Source organism: Fusarium oxysporum, chromosome VIII (assembly GCF_013085055.1).
Source record: "Fusarium oxysporum Fo47 chromosome VIII, complete sequence".
NCBI classification, from domain to species: Eukaryota; Fungi; Ascomycota; class Sordariomycetes; order Hypocreales; family Nectriaceae; genus Fusarium; species Fusarium oxysporum.
Genome location: NC_072847.1, coordinates 505,373 through 527,146, shown reverse-complemented (window position 1 = coordinate 527,146; position 21,774 = coordinate 505,373). Strand labels below are relative to the sequence as shown.

Sequence of the window (21,774 nt, the reverse complement as noted above, 5' to 3'; positions counted from 1 at the left end):
TTAATACTTTGCCTTTATTTAATTCTAGTAGAACTTCTTTAGGAGTTGTTAAGCACTAGCAAGGTGTTTTAGTAGTTCTTATATATTTTCGCTTTCTAGGTAGTTTTTCTATTTTACTAGGTACTTTATTTGCCTATCGATCTTTTATATATCCCTAATTTCCTCTGCTTTATAAACTTTTAGTCCTTTAACTTCTATAGGTTTATTATCTATTTTAACTTATATTATGCCTTTTGCTAATTTAAGTAGTAAAATATAAAAGATTAGATAGAGCCTAACTTTTAATAATAAGTCTAATTTATAGTTATTCTTTAAGACCTTCTTAATAATCTTATAAGGTCTAATATATTTAAAGTTAAGTTTATAACTTAGTTATTTTATAGTAATATTTTTTATAGATAGGTATATTATATCTCCCTCTGAAAAGATAAGACCTCCTACTCTCTTAGGGTTATAATACTATTATATCCTTTTTCTTATAAATTCTAGTTCTATTTAGAGTTTATTATATAGATTTTTTAAATTATTACTCTTAATAATTACTACAGGGTTAGTAGTTTTAGGTTTTTATATATTATAATATATATCTGGCATAAATCTAAAATTAGCATAGGCTAATATAAGCTTTATATTTTTATTATAGGCGGTGTTATATACTAATTAGGCGCATAATAGCTTTTCGACCTAATTATTCTATTTGTAGTTAATATAATACTAAAGGTATTATTTTAGTACCTAATTTATTTATTTTATCTGCTTATCTACTTAAGGTCTAAATACTATAATAAGCCGGTAATTTAGTCCTAGTAGTGCTATAAGTACTTGCCAAAACTTAGCTGCAAATATAGGTCTTCTATCTGAAAGGATTTCTATTAATAACCTATATATACTAATGATATTTCTATAGAAGATATATATAAGTTCTTTTGTATCTATTGCCTCCCTATAGGGTAGGTAGTATAAGAACTTTATAAGTTAATTTACTATAACTATAATACTATTATAAAAGATTCCGGTTAAGGGTTCTTCTAATAGGGGTAGCTTAATTATAAAATCTATTATAATTAAATCCTATAGTTATTATGCTACTAGTAGCAGCTATAGTTCTCTATATAGTTTATATTATTATAACTTAGTTTTTATGCAGAGGTTATATTATTTAACTGTTTTCTCTACTTCTCTTCTTAAGACCTTATAGCCTTACTGCAATAGTCTTTTAAAGGTCTTAGTGACACCTTAGTATCTATGTAGTAGGTATATATAGAATTCTTAGATAAATTCCTATAAATCCCCTGGGATTTCTTTAGTTACCTCTACTTCTATCTATCCTAATATTTATATTTACTAGGTAAATTGGTATTCTCCCTTGTTATTCTTTTTTAGTACTTATTCTTTTGCTTTAATAGTGCTAGTATTATAATCTAGTCGTTAACTAATTGCATCTACTCTTCCATTTTTAGATCCTTTGCAGTAAATAATTATAAAATTAAACTCGCATAAGTATTCTGCATAATATAGCTATTGCCGGTTAAGTTTATATATTATGGCGAAGTATGAAATGTTCTAATAGTTAGTGTAAACCTTAACCTAATACTTACTTCCTATTAAATAGTATCTAAACTCCTTAAAATAGTTAATAATTGCTAGGAACTCCTTATTATAGATTAGGTAGTTAAGTTCTACTCCGTGCAGCTTATATAAATAGAAGGCAATAAGGTGTAATTTTCCTGCGTTATCTTATTAACTAATTTATCCTCCTAGTGCAAAATCTAATAAGTCTATCTTTAGTTTAATTTCTTTATCTAAATTGAATATTACTAGTATAGGTTTACTAAGGATTAATTATTTAAGCCTGTTAAAGGCTTTTTATGCCTTATTATTCTAGGCGAAGGGTTTATCCTTCTTTATAAGTTCTATTAAAGGGTTTATAATCTTACTAAAATCCTTAATAAATTATTTATAGTAGTTAGTAAAGCCTAAGAAGGCTTGCATTTCCTTAATGTTATTAGGTACTTTCTATTCTACTACTATAGATACTTTTTTCTTCTTTATTTAGATTTCTCTAGGTATAATAATATATCTTAAAAAATCTACCTTTATAATATAAAAGTAACTTTTCTCTAGTTTAACTAGTAGCTTAGCATCTTATAGTATTTTTAAAACCTTATAGATATATTCCCTATATTCTTCTTTATTATCTGAGAAGATTAGGATATTATTTAGGTAATAAACTATGAAGATATTAAGATATTATTGAAGTATACTATTAATTATCTGCTAAAACGTTATAGGTATATTAGTAAGACTAAATAGTATTACTATATATTTGAAAAGTCCGAATTTAGTTCTAAATGCCGTTTTTTATTTATCTCCTTTCTTAATATGGATTAGATTATATACTCCCTTTAGGTCTAAAGCAGTAAAGATCTTTTTGCCTTATAACTAATCCTTAAGTTTTATAATAAGCAGAAGTAGGGTTTAGTCTTTAATGGTTTTTGCATTAATTAGTTAGTAGTTAATAATAAGTCTATCTTTTCTATTTTTCTTTAGTATAAAGAATATAAATAATACAGAGAATAAGCTAGATTCCCTAATATAGCCCTTTACTAGCATCTTATTAATATATTCTTTTTATACTTATAGCTCTCTTTTATTAAATAGATATAACTTCTAAAATAGTAAGTTATTATCTATAAGATTAATTTTATAGTCCTATTAGCTATATTTAGGGACTCCTGTTTCTAATTCTTCTCTAAATAGTTTATTATATATCTAATATTCTTCTAGAATATTTTTTAGTTAGTCCTAGCTTATAGTTAGTAGTCTGTCTTTTTGTAGATCTTATTATTAGAGAATACCTAAGATCTCTGTTTTATTTCTCTGGCCTCTCTTATACTTATATTATACTCTTTTTAGAGGTAGTAAAATCTTTATTTTATGCCGTTCTATGCTTTCTCCTTTAGTCGTAGATTAAGATCTCTTCTTGCTTATTATAATTATTTTACTATTGCTATTAGGGTTACTAAGAAAGGTAACCTGGCCGGTCTTTTAGTTGATATGCAGGTTTTATTATCTAAGCTAGTTTATACTAAGTAGAATATCTATATTCTCTCCTAAAGGTATGATATTAAAGCTTATCCCTTAATTCTTTCCTCCGATATAGACCTTAAGGTAATTAATCTCTTAATCTATAATACTATTATTATAATTAAAGTACTATCCTTCTGCGTTTACTAGTTAGTATAATAGTTACTTCCTTTTCTATAGTAGTCCTAGCTTTATAACTATCCTTAAATTAATAAAGTTCTTCTTTACTTTATAGTTAATCTATGCATTTAGCTATCTTCCCTTAATCTAAGCTTATAACACTAGGCAATTAGGTTTATTATCTTATATAACTCCTAGAGTACTTATAGGTCTAAGTCTTTCTTATCTTATATTATTGCATTCCTATGGCTCTATTATTATAAGAAGTATATAGCTTTTCCTAAGTTTATAAGGTATAGTAATTTGCAATCCTTATTATTGCAGTTAAGTCCCTTATAGCATTTAGGGGTATCTTCTAACTTATTTCCTAAGGTTTCCTTATCTTCTAGTTATTTCCTTATTAACTATCTAGTTTCTTATCTCTATTATTCTTTTATAGTTAACTCTTCTTTAAGTTTATTACTAACTAGGACCTAATTGGATCTTTTACTAAGGTTAATAGATTTAAGGATATAATCTTACTCTAAATATTCCTTATTATAGAAATACTTTTCTAGTTATTTATAAGCTTCCTATGCATACTTGTCTTTTTCCCTGCAATTATATTTTCCTAGATTAATAAACTTAATCTTTCCTTTTTAGATTTCTTCTAAGGTTAGGGCTTTAAACTCTTTCTCGGCTTCTGTGATTCCTTGCGTTATTTATTTAATTCCTTGGCGGAGGTTTTTATTCTTCTAAATCTCGCGGTAATAGGCCATATTAAATTATAGTTCTAATACTCCGAGATTATTATGCTAGATAAAAGGTATATATCCTTTTATTTCTTTCTTAAGATAGGGTTTATTATTAGGTATTCTAGGAATTATAATTAGAAAATAGTTATTATTAAGCTTTTCTTATTTATATATATTATACTAATAATACTTATAAGAGATTTATAATATATACTTATATTATTTATAGGTAAGAAGTATCTAAATGTTATCCTATAGGTTATATTTTTCTTCCTTATATAGTGGATTTATAGTATTATTAATATAATATACTCTAACTAGTATTATTTCTAATTTATTAGTATTTCTATATTCTCTGGCTCCCTATAGGCAGAAATCTTTATATAAGATATATATCTGGCTTTCGAATTTATTATAAAGTAGTTTATACTTCTATTTCTACTTTTATTTAAGTTATTTATCTTATTTGCAGAGGTCTTATATTACTTATCTAGCTACTCCTCCTCTATATCCTATACTTTAGGCATTCTAATACTTCTTTATGCAGATATAATTTCCGGCTTTATATTCTTTTTTCTAAGCTTCTTTAGTACTTTATAGAGTAGTTCTAACTAGAATATTATCAATCTATTAGAGTGCTTTAGGCTGCTTACCCTTATTAGGGGTAGCTCCTTTCTCCTATAGACCTTTAAGGTACTCTCTGATTTCTTATTTTAAAAGTCTTTGCTTTCTTACTATACCTAGGGTCTTAGTTACTCTAAGTTTTCCTTCTGCGTATTATTATTACTATTCCTCTTCTTCCTGTATTTTTTATTTATTTTACTATTTATTCTTCTTTATAGAATATTCTTATATATGTTCTTGATACTCGGCTTCCGTTTTTATACATACTGCGTGGCATTGATTTTTTAGTATTCTTTTTTATTCCTTTTTCTCCTTATTAGTATGTTGCAGTATTATTAAGTATCCTAGCACTAGTCTTTCTTTTTCTATAAGATCCTTATAGTATTTATTTAGTATTTCTTACTTATCTAGGAATAATTCCCTAGGTTATTAGATTAAGCTATTTAGGTATAGATTCTATTCCTTCCTTGGCGTATAGTCTCTATATAGGGCGGTGGTTTCTGCCATATTATATAGGCTCTGTGTTATCCTTAGCATCTAGGTCCTAATAGCTATCTAGGGGTCCTATTTATTAATTACTCCTAGTATTTACTTACCTCTATTTGGGTCTCTAGGTTTCTTAGGTTCTAGGTATTTATTGGCAATATGTCTAAATTAATTGCAGTTATAATATTTAACCTTAGATATATCGCAGGGTCTCTTGTTATTATCTTGCTGTATAGCCCTAAGAACTATAGGTCTAGGCTTAGTCTTATATTATATATTAATATATCTCTTATATCCTTAATTAGTATTTTACTATTTAGTATTTCACCGAGGGTTATATAATCCTCTGTGTTTCTTAGCCTATTTTTCCTTGTATTATTTATACTACTAGTTATTAATTTCTATAGTAATATTAGTAAGTTTATTTAAATCCTTAGGCTTAGGTCTAATATTTACTATGGTATCTTTAACCTTAACTTAAGTCCTAAGTATACTTATGCTATATAGGCTTCTTTATCCTAGTTTAACTTAGCTGCCTAGTAGTAGTATTCGGCTAGGTAGTCTACGGCTAATCCTCTTTATTTAAGTTACTAGATCTTTATTTTTGCTATTTATTTCTTATTTATAATTCTAAAGGTATTTTAAAGTTTAAATTTGAAATATTTATATTTTTTATAGATATACTTAGTTATTTACTTCTATTTATTAAGTAGATTATTAATATAATTGCAGATTATAGGTTTTATTATATATAGTATTTTATCCTTAAGGAATCCTATTCTATATTAAACCCTTAATTCTTTAGTAGTAAATTAAATTAAATAGTATATCTAGTAGCTCTAAAGGCTAGTAAGGAATCCTTATAATTTATTAGTATTACTATTAAACGAATTAGGCTAATAGGGTCTAAGGATCTCTCTAGGATCTTTTCCGGTAGCAGTAAGAGCTATAGTATACTTAATATATTCCTTATATAGCTTCTAACTATTCTCAGCTGTTTTTCTAAGTAAGTCTGCTATCTCGGCGAGGTTAGCTACCTTCTTCTCTAAAGCCTTGATCCTGTTCTGCGCGATCTTAGCGTTATTCTTGGCGTTATCTAAGAGGGTATTATGCTATTTTCCTAGGTTATAAAGTCTTTTCTTAAGTTTCTTAACCTTATCCTTATAGGAGTTCGGGTAGATAGGAGGACTCTAAATCTCATCTTCTTCGTCCGTTTCTATTAGAACCTCCTGCAGTTCTTCTGCAAGGGGTTATACTTCCTCAGGGGGGGTACTATGCTAGGTACGTCCTGCAGTTAAAGGGCGGCTTAGAGTAGCAGGTACTATTATATAGATATTACTTAGTGTTATGCAGTATAGTCTAAATAAGAGCTATTAATATATAATAGTTAGGTTTCTAAATAGGTAAACTAATCCGTACTAGGTTTATATTTGCAGATAACATAGGGCATAATACTAAGCGATGCAAAGTATTATATCTCTTAATAATTAAGTAATATATATTAGGCTTATTAATATAAAGATGCTTTATTAATAGCTAGTAAGCTAAGTTCTATTTACTGCTAAATAAATATATATATATATACTAAAGTGATTATATAAGGAATGATAAGTTCTTAGGTCGAATCGTTCCTAGCGCATAGCATTCCTGGCGCATAGTATTCTAACATTCGTCGTTCCAATATAATAAGAGCGTTAGTTAGTTAATATAAGTTAGGTGGGTCTTCTCCGGCGGGCACCTTGTATAGGGTTTTTGTGGGGTACACGTGATATAACTACTAGGGTCGTAATAGTTTATCTATAGTTAGAAACTAACTATTATACCTTACCAGAGCTAGTTACTGCCTATTCTGCCTTGGAGATAAGTAAATATAAGCTTTTATATAAATATATTAATCTTAAATATAATAGACCTGGCTTAATTATATTTAAGATTATATTAAAGTGCTTATAAAAGTAATTATATCCTTAAAATATCTATGCTAATATGGCTACTACCTAGGAAATTATAGTTTTATATTAGACTTATAATTCTATCTTTAAGTTACTTTTAGTATAAAGTGTAGTAATAATAATAAAAGTTATAAAAGGCTAAGATAGGGGGATAATAATATACTGCCTATAAAGATTAAGAAAGTATAATATTATAATAATAAATCTAAAGAAAAGGATAAGATAAATATATTATAACCTTAATATAACTTCTATAATACCTATCTAGATAACCTAAAGCAGTAGTTATCTTTTAGATTAATAGGCCCTTCCTAAGAGTTAATATCTTCCTATAGCTTTAGTATTACTAGTTATATAAATACTGCACTATCTATATATAATATACCCCTTTTATTTATTTTAATAGATATTATAATTAGTCTGGCTATATCCTAAGTGGAAATATACCTAAATAATAAACTTAGGGAATATACAGCCCTTAATAGTCCTGCCTAAAGAATAATAGGTTTTTAGAAAGATTAAGATATAATAATTTATCCTAATTTATATAATAATTAATACTAACTATTATAATAGTAGATATATAACTCTCTTTTCATTACTTTAAATACTATAAAGAAATATAATAAAGCTAGTATTCATAAATCTATTAATATTAATATACTATCTTAGGAAGTACTAGCTAGGAAAAGTAATAAGACTCCTAAAAATATTATCTTATCTACCTAGATAAATAATAAGGAAAAAACTATTATAAGAGTCCCTTAGTAAGATAACTATAGCTAAGAATATTATAAAAGGCCTCTTTCCTTAGACTAAGAAGGTGTTAAGTTTAATATTAAGGAATTAGTGGCTAAGGGGCATATTAGAAAGCGAGTTTGGTATAAGGTTAAGTGGAAAGTGTTATAACCTAACACATTCTAATACACATAAGAATAGGTGCCCTACTTTTTCCTCTAATAGATATCTACCTAACCCTGTCGTGACCTCGTTGCAGTCTTGTGCCGGTCAAAGAGATAATCGCGAATGTCATAAAAGCCGCTAAGTTCTCTTTAGTGTTATCGGCTTTCAGCCACCAGTCTCGATTGTAAAAGGTGCGAGTAAGAAACAAATTACGTCGGATTAATCGAGACCCGATGGAACCTGCTCTAGGACAAGTTCATACTGTATTCAGCTCCCACTTGTGCCCTTATTTAAATGCTTCTCGCAGTATTTTTTGCAGATATCGCAAATTCTGCAGGGTAGTAAAGTGCTGGTTTCTCCACAAGTCGTATTGGTCGTGTTGGTGATGTTCGTATTGTCTGTATTGGTCGGTGGAGCACACTAATTTAGCTCTCAGCCACAAGTCTCAGCTGCAAATAACTTGAACGAGGTACCAAAAAGCTAGCCTAAATGGCTCTGTAGACTGCTCTAATTACTGTAATTATAAGTAGATAGTCTGGAGTAATCTATGCCATCAACAGTTGGCCAGGTTTCCCACTACTTAGATCTCTTATAACAGGAGAACAGACTACTCCAGCGACAGGTGGGTATTAAATCCGAGTGATCCGAGTGAGCTTCACCGCCGTACAAGGATGTATTTATGGGTCCGGATATACGTGCATAACCAATAAGCTATTAATAAGTCGTGACTTCGGATAAAAGGGTCATGCACAAAGCTTTCCTGTCTTAACGCCAGTGCAATATCTTCCTCGCATCTCAATTGAGGCTCGTTGCTTGTATTCTTCAATTGCTGCCACATATAACACCTATCAGGATGGCTCAAGTCCAAGGCCACTGCGAAGACCGTTTTGTCAAGCTCCGCGACTTGATGCAAGAATTCATCGCGTCCGGACAGGACATCGGGGCGAGTCTCTGCGTGAATATCGACGGCGACAATGTGGTGGACTTATGGGGCGGCTACGCCGACGCATCAACCAAGAAACCATGGACAAGGGATACTGTGGTGAACGTCTTCTCGACCTCGAAACTAGTCACCAACCTCGCAGCTCTGATGCTGATCTCGCGTGGTCTCCTCCATCCCGATGACAAGGTCGCCCAGCACTGGCCTAAGTTTGCAGCGAAGGGGAAGTCCGAGATCACGGTCGGCCAAGTGTTGGCTCACACAGCAGGTCTCTGCGCGTGGCAGGATGATATGACGCTAGAGGATATATGCGACGTCCAGTTGGCAACCGACAAGCTGGCGATCCAAACACCGCTATGGGCTCCTGGAACCGCAATGGGATACCACGGTTTGACGCAAGGTTTCCTCATCGGGGAACTGGTACGAAGGAAGACGGGCATGGCCATCGACAAGTTCATAACGGAAGAGATTTACCGGCCGCTGGGCGAGGAAGCGGACTTCCAGCTCGGGTGTTGCAAGGAGGACTGGAACCGAATTGCCCCCGTCATACCTCCACCGGGGCTTTCGATCCAAGAAGCGCTCAGCAAGGCGGGGTTCGAGCAAGACTCAATCATCGTGCGCACGTTGTGTAACCCTTCGTTCGTTGCCGAGGACGCCAACACTGCGCTCTGGCGGTCCTGCGCGTTAGGTTCAGTCAACGGCCACACAAACGCTAGGGCACTAGTCAAGATCCTCTCCTGCTTCTCGCTCGGCGGCACATGTGCTGGAGGCGGCCATCGCTTGCTGTCAGCTGAGACGGTGAAGCTGGCGCTTACGGAGCATGCCATTGGGACAGATTTAGTGACAATGCGGAGCGGGAGGCGCGGACTTGGAATCTACCTCACCGGACCTGGGTCTGGAATCGTCGAGGGCAAGCTGCCGGCGGGCAATGTTGGGTGGGGTAGTGGATGGGGCGGTTCGATCGTCGTTATTGATAGCGATAGGAGGCTCACAATCGCGTATGCCATGAACAGAATGCTAAGTGAAGAGCATCCTTCCCCGGCAGCATTCATTAAGGCGATTTATGAGATACTTGGGGTTACCATAGCTGCCTGAAGCTATGTGTTGCATAATAGGGCATGAGAAGGTTTATTTACATAAGGTCTTATTTACAAATATTACTACCTTAGTATAAATATTATACCTAATATACATAATAAGCGAGTGCAACAGATAAGCAAGTATAATACAGCATCCTAATATCTTAAATAGAAATAGCCATAAATGTTACGACCCTAGCAGTTACGTCACGTATACCCCACAAAAACTCATGCAAGGCATCAGCCCCTCCACGGCTACAGACCAATCAGAGATAAGATCACCTCGCAGACGGGATCACAACGCTCCAGGAGCTACCGTAATCCAGGATCACCGTAATCTAACTGCCTCAGTGATCCTCCCAGATCACCTTTAGTATATAGACCACATTTATTAGCACTTTCATAGATTCTAGTTCACCAGCTATCAATAAAACTTCTTTACATTAATTAAGCCTAACACGCATTGAATCTACCATTAAGAGACGTAACACTTTAATAAGCTTAGTATCACGCCCTATGTAATCTGCTAACAATAAACCTAGCACAGCTTAGTTTATCCATAGTTAGAAACCAACCATCACACGTTAATAGCTCTTATTCAGACCGTACCGCATAACGCTAAGCAATATAAACGCAATATCTGCAAACATCAACCCCAACCAGCAGCAAGCTGCACCTAACCGACAGGCTATGCCTGCTTGCCCGGCAGCACCTACTCAATAAGCCTAAGCCGCACCTGTGAACCCACCGGGACCTGTGGCCCAGCCAACAACTATACCAGCCGACAGGCCCCCTACAGACCAGGACATAGCAGACGCAGACGATGCATCCTAAGACTCTAATGACTTAGAGGTCAAACAACTTCGCAAGCAACTTAGGAACATCACCAACGAAATAAATAAAATACGCCAAATGCTAGACGAATTCACCGCCTTGCAGCAACAATAGAACCAAAGCGCAAAGAACACCCAACAGGAAATATATAACTTAGCTTTAGCCGCCCAAGACAGCAAAGATCCTAGCGAAATCCTCAAGCCCAACCCGCCTAAGCTTTTCGATAAAACACCTAGCAAGTTACCCACGTTCCTTACCCAAGGACAAGCATTCATTACCTACTATCCTAACCAATTCCGAAACGATTCCGCCTAAGTCATATATATAACAGGAAGACTTACTAAAACCGCTGCCCAATAGTTCCAACCTATTATAGACAACTACACCTAGAATCTATTCCACTTAGTTCAACCCCGAACTACTATAATCTTCAGGCAAAAAGGATATAAGGAATTCAAAGAAGCCCTACGAATAGCTTTTGGCACTATTAACAAAAAAGGACAAGCTAAAAGAAAAATCAAAACACTCAAACAGACCGCTTCAGCATCTATAGTAGGAGTAGAGTTCCTATAACTAGCCAGTAAACTACCATAGGATCAAGATATCCTCATATCCTTATGGTTTAACATCCTAAAAGAACCAGTATAGGCCGAACTATAGAAGGAAGAGAGACCAAAGACCCTAGTTAAGTATATTAACATAGCAGTCAGGATTAATAACCGATAATTCGCATAAAAGACTTATAACTTATAAGGAAATAAGGGACAATAAGATAATAAACCCTGATACCATACCAATTAAGGAAGGGCTCAATAAACCAACACGTCCTATGGCACCAAAGCAGGACTAATGGCTATCAGAATAACCAAATAAGATAAGTCCAAAATCACTTACTACAACTATAGCAAGAAAGGACATTACAAACAAGAATATAAGAACCCCGTTAAAACTAACCAGAAATACAGACCAATACCTAAAGGTAAGAAAATCAACATAATCAAGAAAAGCAACAAACTGCAAATAGCAATCAAAACCATCAACATAACCAGGACAGGATACGACATATCAGACCCCAGACTCAACATCTACATACACAACCCATTCCTTAATAAAAAAGAAACTCTCAAAAAATACTATCCCGAGATAAAACCAGAACAACAACCTATTCTAGGACACACAGCCCTTATAGCAACGGTTCACACACAAAGCCTAGACGAGAAAAAGGAAAAGAAAAGAGCATACAATACAAAAAGACAAAAAGACCCCGAATTCAGAAGAAAAAAAAGCAAACATCTAAAACAACAAAGAATAAAAGCAAAACAGAATTTAGAAGTTAAACTCAAATAAGTATCAGTACCTGAAGCAAAAACATAGCACCTTACAAAAGGAAAATCCATTTTCATAATCAGAAAGGGAAAGGAAGTTACCCCTAACCCGGACAATAAACCTAGTACTAAGAAAATCAACCAGGAAATTAACAACATTCCTATTAAAGTCATATAACAACTAAACCGATATATTAATAACCTGAACTACTTAGAATCCTGCAGAGTTCAAAGAGAATCCGACGCTAGGAAACTCTAGAATAAAGATAAAAAGATAATCTAGGATACCCCTATTATACCATAATACGATAAATTTAACTAATACTTCTAGACTAATAAGCACTAAAAGTATATAGAACTTACTAAAGAACAAGCAATCACAGAATAAGATAATAGCATCTACATCTAAGCTTACACTAAGAAAGTATTAGAAGATCCTATAACCCCAGAAGAACGCATGTAAGCCGAAAGGGACCTAAGGAGGTACCCAAATCACCTAAATCACAAGCAGATATCTTAGATATCATATACATAACACTATTACACACAGCACCAATAAGACAAAATAGCAAACAACTATTTCCCAGTGCAAGTTCCAGAACATTAAGAACAGAAACCCTACTTAATTATCAACACACTCGGATACCAAGTTACAAAGAGATACAGAGGATCTTAAGTAGCAAAACTAGAAGCTCACATAGAGACACAAGAAAGAACTCTAACGCATATTTAGAACTCCCGACACATCGCCTAATAGAGACAGAATATATAGCAGAAAGTCGAAATAACAGAAGATAAGTCATTTAACAAAGAACTTAGTCAAATCAACCAAGATATCACCCGATAAGAAGAAGAAATATCCCAAGATAAACAAGATATCTTCCAACAGCTAGACAAACAGCAGTTACAAGACCAATTAGTATAAACTAAGGAGGAAAAAGGAAGACCCCTTACCGAAGAAGAAAAAGCAGATATCATCCTAGACCACGAGGTAGGAAAGATAGAAGCTACTTACCAGCAAAAACTAGCCACCTAGAATAAATATCCTAATAACATTAACTGCACTAAGAGCAAATACAGCATAAACCATCTATAGGGAAAAAGCATATGCCATCTATAACAGAGTAACAGATAGGCAAAAAATCAGAGGCTAAACTCCCTGAGAAAGCTCTAAGAATAGCAACAAAAAGAAGCTAATAAACCTGCCTAGAATTAAAAGTCAGAATTAAGGGCAAGTAGCTAAGTGCACTTATAGATAGCAGAGCTAATATAAATTTTATTTCCCCTATAACAGTTAATAAACTAAGGCTACCATAGAGAGATAAAGACAACCCATATACAGTACATAACAGACAAGGAGAAACTTATCTCTACGAGAACGGAAATATCACTAAAGAGATTAATTACCTTAAAGTATTCATTAACAGAAAGAACTAAGGCATTAACTTTAACATCATCCTAGTATGAAGATACAATCTAATACTCAGATACCCATGGCTATTACGCTATAACCCATAATTCAACTAAAGAACTAGCCAGGTAAACTACAAAGATCACCCTTCAGATAATAAAAGCAATTCAGGCTATAACACGAGATCTTAAACTTTAACTAATAAGAGCAGCAAAGATAGGCGCGGTAAAGTACCGCCTATTCCAAAAGGAATACAACACAAGTACCATAAAGGCAAGGTTAAATGCATCAGACAAACAATAGCATTTCTCAAAGGATAGTTCAAACAACTAGACCAAGACATCAAACAGATAAAACAGATTGCCGCAAAGGAATCTAATAAACAACTCAAGAACATACCACCGGAGTATCATATCTATAAGAAATTATTTCAAGAAGAACTAAACACAAAGTTACCTTAATACATAGACTATAATATCGAAATTATACTAAAGGATAGAAAAAACCTAAAATTCTTCCCTATCTATAATTTATCTCAAGATAAGCTAGGAACGCTCAGAGAATAGATAAATGACATGCTAAGGAAAGGATACATCAGACCGTCAAAATCCTCAGCAGGATACCTAGTCATATTCATACCAAAACCCAATTTAAATAAACTACGACTTATAGTAGATTACCAATAACTCAATAAGATCACGGAAAAAGACAGAACACTATTACCGCTTATTACAGAACTCAAGGACTGCCTATTCGGCAAGAAATAGTTTACAGCCCTTGATCTCAAATCCGCCTATAACCTTATTCGAATCAAAGAAGGCAACAAATAAAAAATGGCCTTTTAAATAAAATACAGACTATTCAAATATCTAGTTATGCCTTTTAGATTAACCAATGCACCTGCAGTATTCCAACGCATAATCACAAACATACTTCGAGAGTACCTTAATATCTTTGTAGTTTACTACTTAGATAATATCCTTATCTTCTCTAACATAGAAGAAGAGCACACAGAACACGTCCACAAGGTCCTAAAAGCATTACAAGATGCCAACATGCTTATCAAACCCACCAAAAGTCATTTCTATCAGTTAAAGGTAACCTACCTAGGATATAAAATCTTATACAATGAGATAAGGATAAACAAATAAAAAATCGCCGCAGTCGCTAAATAGAAAAACCCCATATCAGTAAAAGAAACGCAATCCTTCTTAGGATTCGCCAACTACTACCAGCAGTTTATTAAGAATTTCAGCAAGATTACTATCCTACTTACCGAAATCACCAAAAAGGATAAACAATTCAAATAGACAAAGGAGGCATAACAAGCTTTTAAACAACTCAAGGAAGCTATTACTAGCAAACCCATCCTAGCCATATTTAACCCCAACCGGCAAGTTAAACTCAAAACCAACGCTTCTGACTTCGCCCTAGGAGGACAAATAGGACAGCAACACAACAATAAGATATTACACCTAATTACATTTTATTCCTATAAGATATACAGAGCAGAACTTAACTATCCTATCTACAACAAAGAATTCTTAGCTATTATTAACTATTTTAAGGAGTTCTGACACTACCTTAGAGGCAGTAAACACCAAGTTAAGGTATTCACTAATCATAAGAACATAGCTTACTTTGCAATGATGCAAAAACTAAACCGATGATAACTATACTATGCCAAGTACTTATATAAATTCGATTTCACAATCGCGCATTACAAGGGAACAGACAATAGATACGCAGACGCCATTAGCCGACGACCCGACTTTAACACAGGAACTATAAAGACAAAAGAACAACTCCTAGAACTTAACCCCAAAAGAGAATACCAGTTCACACAACCTATCAAAACCATCGCCATAACTCGCAGAGGAATAACAGAAGAAGAAAAACAACACTACATCGGATTCAAGAAGTACATCTCGATGCAACAATTAAAGGAACACCACCGAGACATACACGAGAAACCCGAAGAAGCCAGCGCAAGCCATCTCTCTTAGTATTTCGGATCAGGACGAGATAAACGAATCAGACAAATCATAGACAAATACTCAATCTATAAACAAAAAACCACAAGGATAGAGATACCCGATACAATCCCTCACAGACCAAGATAAGCAAGAAAGAATAGAACAAGAATTTATCTATAAAATCCACGCACACCCATTACATAGACATCAAGGAGTCACAAAAACAATAAAACAACTTCAAGAACTAGGCTACCGCTATTTCAAAAAGGGACAAATCAAAAAGGTCATAAAACAATACAATTTATATATAAAAACAAAAACACAAAGACACAAACCTTACAGACAACTACAACCCTTACCAGTAGCATAACGACCTTAGGACTTAATCACAATGGACTTTATAACCAAACTACCCTTATCAGAAGAACCCTCAACCAGAATCTTCTATAATAGTATTATAGTTATTATTAACTAACTCACAAAGTTCTCTTACTACCTACCCTACAGAGAAGCCATAGATGCAGAAGAACTTTCTTATGTTTTTTACTAATATATTATTAGTATATATAGATTACCTATAGAAATCCTTTCTAACAGAGGACCTATATTTACAGCAACATTTTAGTAATCACTTATGGCACGACTCGGACTGAATCACCGACTTATAACAGCATTTAGACCGCAGGTCAATAAACAAACTAAACAAATAAATCAAGTACTTAAGCAGTACTTATAGTATTATATTAATTATAAACAGAACGATTAGGTTAAGAAACTACTAATAGCCTAACTCGCATATAACACTATATATAATAAAAGCATAAAACTTACACCAGCTTATACTAATTTTAGATTCATACCAAATATATACCACAATATATAACAAGAAAAATCAGTCAATCTAGCCGCCATACTTAAAAGTAATAACCTCAAAAATCTACATAAAGAAATAAAAATAGAACTCAAATTTATCAGAAAATACATAAAAAACTACTATAATCCAAAACGGTTAAAGGGACTAACCTTTTCGGAGGGAGATATAATCTACCTAGCCACAAAAAACATTAAAACAGATTAACTAACTCACAAATTGGATTACAAATTCATCGGACCCTATAAAGTACTACAGAAAATCTCAGAAAATAACTATAAACTAGACCTACTACCAAAAGTTAGGCTCTATCTAGTCTTTTACGTTTTATTACTCGAATCAGCAGCAGACACAATACAAGTTAAAACAGGCAACAAACCACGAGAAATCTTAGGACCAGAAGTCTACAAAGCAGAAACCATCAGGAAAACCTACATAAACAACAATCAAAGGGAATACTTAATAAAATAGAAAAACTACCCAGAAAGCAAAAATACATAGGAACCTCTAAAACACCTTATTAATACCTAACGACTCCTAAAGAACTTTCACCAACAACATCGGAAGACAAAGGATCAAAATTAAAATCCCCCAGACCAAGGGAATCCTAGTTAATACCCTCAGGATTCAAAGACTAAAGCTCTTTAGAAGCTTTATTTTCACGGCAACTCAACTCTTCAGCCAGCTTATCCTCTCCTTCAAGACCCTAAATACCACGACGAAATTCAGACGCACGACACTCCTTCACCTTGTTTTTAGTCTTGCAAATACAAGACAAACAACCAGCAGCCACGGCCATACGCGCCTATAGCATAGCCAACTCCTCATAAAGTTTCAAAAGATCCTCACCGGCCTCCTCTTCATCCTTATCCAACTTCTTCTCTTAAGAAATCAGCTTCTTAACTAGAACTATCAGCAACCTAACAAGCAGAAAAGAAGAAAATAACACACAAGAAGACGCAACCTAAGTACCATCGCAAGATCGCCCCCAACAAACACACTCGCTACAACAGGAAGAATCCGCCGTCATCAAGCACTCCTTCTAATACTTAAAACAATAAGAACACGGCATATCAGCAAGCTCGCGCAACAGCTCAATACTCTCAGCTAAAAATTTACACTCTTCGGTTTTTCGGTTAGTAGACTTAGAAATACAACTAGACATCTTATCAGCAGTACATACCGACGGAAAAATAATTAGGGATGCAAGTTAGAACCAACCAGGGAAAAACAAACCAGGCCTACTTCAAGGTCTTAAGGACAAGACCCAACAGAGGGGAGAGATCATATTACGACCCTAGCGGTTACATCACATATACCCCACAAAAACTCATGCAAGGCATCAGCCCCTCCACGGCTACAGACCAATCAGAGATAAGATCACCTCGTAGACGGGATCACGATGCTCCAGGAGCTACCGTGATCCAGGATCACCGTGATCCAACTGCCTCAGTGATCCTCCCAGATCACCTTTAGTATATAGACCATATTTATTAGCACTTTCATAAATTCTAGTTTACTAGCTATCAATAAAACTTCTTTATATTAATTAAGCCTAATATGCATTAAATCTACCATTAAGAGATATGACACTTTAACAAGCTCAGTATCACGCCTTACGCAATCTGCTAATAATAAACCTAGCACGGCTTAGTTTATCCACAGTTGGAAACCAACCATTATAATAAAAACATAATAGATTATTAATTAAGTAAAATTAATTACTATATCCTTCTAGAGATATAGTAATAACTATCTGATAGGTCCTTATATTATATCCTATCTTATTATATACTTTATAGCGCCTTTCCTTTCTTTGCATAGGCCCTCCTTAACTACTACTTCTCGATAGTCTATCTACCGCCTATATATTAACATCTATTTAGTTAATTACTTGCCTTCCTTCCTTTACTATTATTACACCTCCTTTCTATAACTAGGTTTTCTTTGCCCTATACTGCCGGCTTAGTATTTTATTTACCTATTTAAGATCTTAGACCCTAGCCTCTAATAAGGCAACCTTATATATAACTATTTTTATTCTCTTAGAAGAAGACCTTAATGCTTTTAGAATTAACTCTAGAGAGCTACTTTTATACCTTTTAATTCTCCTTTTAAGATATTTAAGCTAAGAGTTGGCCTTAAGGATAGTCTTTAGTATCTTTAAGACCTAAGGGGTTAAGGGGTTAATTACCTTCTCTATAGGTATTAAAGTCTATAATTATATATTAAGCTTTAAAATTATACTTTTTAAATTAAAAGGAATAAATTTAAGTTCTTTAAAGGCTACTTTAATATTTTTCTTTATTATTATAGCCTAGTAGGTAATATAAAAAGCCAGGAAGAACTTAATTTTAGAAATATAAGTTATAAAGTATTTAATTAAATACTTTATTTCTTACCTATAAGCCTTCTTAAGTAGGCTAAAATACCTAATATTAAGAGGCTATAATAAATAAGATAAATAAGGTAGTATATAAAGTATAATAATTTTATTTACCTTATAATATCTCTTAAAGTTAACTAAGTAGTAACTTTTATATTTATTAAGAATTAAGGTTAAGATTTTTAATTAGCTTGCTTATCTAGTTGGCTTACTTATTAATTATATTATTAGAATTTATAATTTAATTAACCTAGGATATTGAAATATACTAAGTATATCTAATAAAAAGTATAAAATATAAATTAGTATTAAAGCTATTTAATTAATTATTTATACTTTAAATTATAATATACTTTATATAAAGGCAAAAAGGCTAGTATTTTTTACTTTAATCTTATATTTTTATTTTTAATTATAATTCTAATATATAAAGCTTTTAGGAATTATAGAGTTATTAATAACCTCGTTATAATTATATTATTAGAAGGTAAGATATAGGGTATATAATAAAAGGACTATCTCCTTAAGATGCTATTCTTTAAGACCTAGTTAGGGAAGGATATTAAAACTGCTAATGCCTTTAGTTATTACCTATAATTATTAGGTTTAAAGGCAGGATACCTAATACTACTAAGGTATTATAATATTTAAGTAGAAGGTCTTTATTTAATAAGCCTATATTAAATCTATTACTAATTATTATTACTTATTAAATTACTTTATTTAATAGATTAGTTTAAATTAGAAGCTATATAGATAGTCTATGCTAGATATATTAACCCTAATATGCTTATAATATATTACTTACCCTACAATAAGGCAGATAGCCAGGCAGCCTACTATAGATAGGAGAGATATATCCTAGTCCTTAACCTCTTTTAGGGAATGTTAGAGCCTATGAGTAAGTGGTGGCAAGGAAGTCAAGTTGGTCTTATCATGTCAACGCATTCTGGAAAAGAGCAGAGTGGTGTCTCGTCACCATTTGAAGGAAGGGTTTGGTCACTTAGTCATGACATAGATATATAGAATGAAGCGCGTTTTTCTGAGCTATTAATGGTATTATCTGTCCATGCTTATTAAATACATGGTGAAGCATCCCAAGCGTCAAAGTCCAGGCAAAGGTCTGTGCCATCCACATTGAGTTCATCTCTCCTTACTGGTCTCAGCTGCGAGCCATCCCTACACGTGATCCTTCTCTCTGCGCATCAGAAAAGCTCGGTAGTTGTTCTTCAGCAGGTGGCCTAATCCACGATGAATCCTGACGCAGCGGTATCCTCTCCCCAGCCTCCAAAACAACATCCTGTGAATTCGTTTCTTGTTCGCTATGCTCTCGGCCATCGCTCGGCCTCAGGACTAATAAATCAGATGTTCCTGTCTCTTTGAATCTTTCTCCTGCAATTTCACCTTGCACTGACCATTTTAGCTGATGTGAAACACGGACGTTGTATATCTGGAATGAGTGCGTAAACTCGGACTGTACAGATGTCCATTGTTGAGGAAATCCTGTACTTTGTAGGCCGATCCGAAGGTTGATCATTTCTCCGATATCGATGGGTTGACAATCAGCTGTAAATGGGATTCGTATTGCTTCGCCGCGCAGCTTAATAGCCTGACCGAGTCCAATGTCGATCTCTGTGCCTTCTGTTACTTGTAACCCCGCATGGCAAATAATCGTCGTGATGGTGATAATACAGACGTGTACCGATACAAGCTTGACGTCCTGTGCTACATCTTGAATTGTATCGCTCGTTTCTTCCCAGTTCGGTGACACCAAGAGCCTTAACGGTATCGGTGTTGGGTTATCCAGCTGAACGACCTTCGGTACTTCAACAAACAAATCAAACGCCAATGTAGGATTCTTCGAACCATGAAGAGATTGTTTAATCTTGTCTTTCCAGGAGACCTTCACATCTTGCATCCCAGGAATAAGCCGGTGACTTGAGACAATACACTGATGGCGATGTCGTTCAACTTTAAAGTCTGCAATTGGAGAATCTGGAGTCATGTTTATGACTTTGAAGGGAAAGGTGGCCTCGAGTACTTCAGTCTGACCTTGAACAGTCATTGTGAGTCTGGTCTTGATGACATATTCAATGACTGCTGCCATGTTCTTCGTCTTTCGAAGCATATACGATGGTGGCATTCTATGGCTAATGGGACCCAAAGGTGTATAAGTATTGACGTATTTTGGAAGCGTGACATTAAATGGCCATTTGTGTTTGTGTTTCGACGACTCGATATGTAAAGGTCCCTGGAAGATGATCTTTGGATGATAGCAGAGGTCGAAAACACCTCGATATTCTTGGGAGTTGTTGCCAATAACTCCTATTGTCCTCCCTCGTCCAAACATGCAAATGCTCAAAGATGCATCTGGACTTATGGTATGAAATTGTCGATATACATGGCCAGTAATAATATCACCTGGGATATACGTATCTTGGTCCAGGCTAATACCCAGTAAAGGGCCGGATCTGAGAGGTGTATGGATGTTGTTCATTTGAGCGATCAATCGGCATCAGAGGTTAAGTGGAACATCAGAGCTGATGAGAAGTCTTTGACGTATTCAGGGTCAACGAAAAATGCCTTCGTTCATCATCAGTTGATTGACTGAGGCACAGCATGACTGCCCCGTGAGGCGCAATGCTCAAATCAAGGCTGAATTGCTCGAGGTGTCCAATCGCAAGCGTGCATGAGTCGCAAATGACACTCTTTTGGTGGCCAAAGTAATAAGAGTCTCTCTTGGCTCATGCCAAGCAATTCCCCTGGCGTTGTGACTTTCGGTTATTATCACCTGATAAAGCCAAAGGCGCTACAGGGTGTATCAGATCAAAGCTGATTCAAGGACAAGGCCTTCTCGAGACCTTCTTTTATAGGAGTGCATCTGCTAGCTAGAGGGCTCACGAGATCGAGCTCATTAAGAGAAGAGAGTTTAATATTCCTTCCGCGGTGCAGATAGATCATCCCGACACGCTGTCCGAAGTCCGGGCTGACCGAGGGTTGGGTGACTTGCCCTCTAACATCACCTATTGCACCCGATCAGTGATGG

General features: G+C 34.3%; 2 protein-coding genes across 2 annotated transcripts; one reads left to right on the top strand and one right to left on the bottom strand.

Annotated features, from left to right (window-relative positions):
- Window positions 1–8,759: 8,759 nt before the first annotated feature.
- On the top strand, window positions 8,760–9,941 carry FOBCDRAFT_187083 (beta-lactamase/transpeptidase-like protein; the record flags this gene model as incomplete). Its single annotated transcript, XM_054706408.1, has 1 exon — window positions 8,760–9,941. The coding sequence occupies one exon, from the start codon at window positions 8,760–8,762 to the stop codon at window positions 9,939–9,941; it is 1,182 nt and encodes a 393-aa protein (XP_054562383.1).
- Window positions 9,942–19,890: 9,949 nt separating this feature from the next.
- FOBCDRAFT_204835 (uncharacterized protein) lies at window positions 19,891–21,225 on the bottom strand (the record flags this gene model as incomplete). Its single annotated transcript, XM_031189175.2, has 1 exon — window positions 19,891–21,225. The coding sequence occupies one exon, from the start codon at window positions 21,223–21,225 to the stop codon at window positions 19,891–19,893; it is 1,335 nt and encodes a 444-aa protein (XP_031036440.2).
- Between the last annotated feature and the right edge of the window lie 549 nt (window positions 21,226–21,774).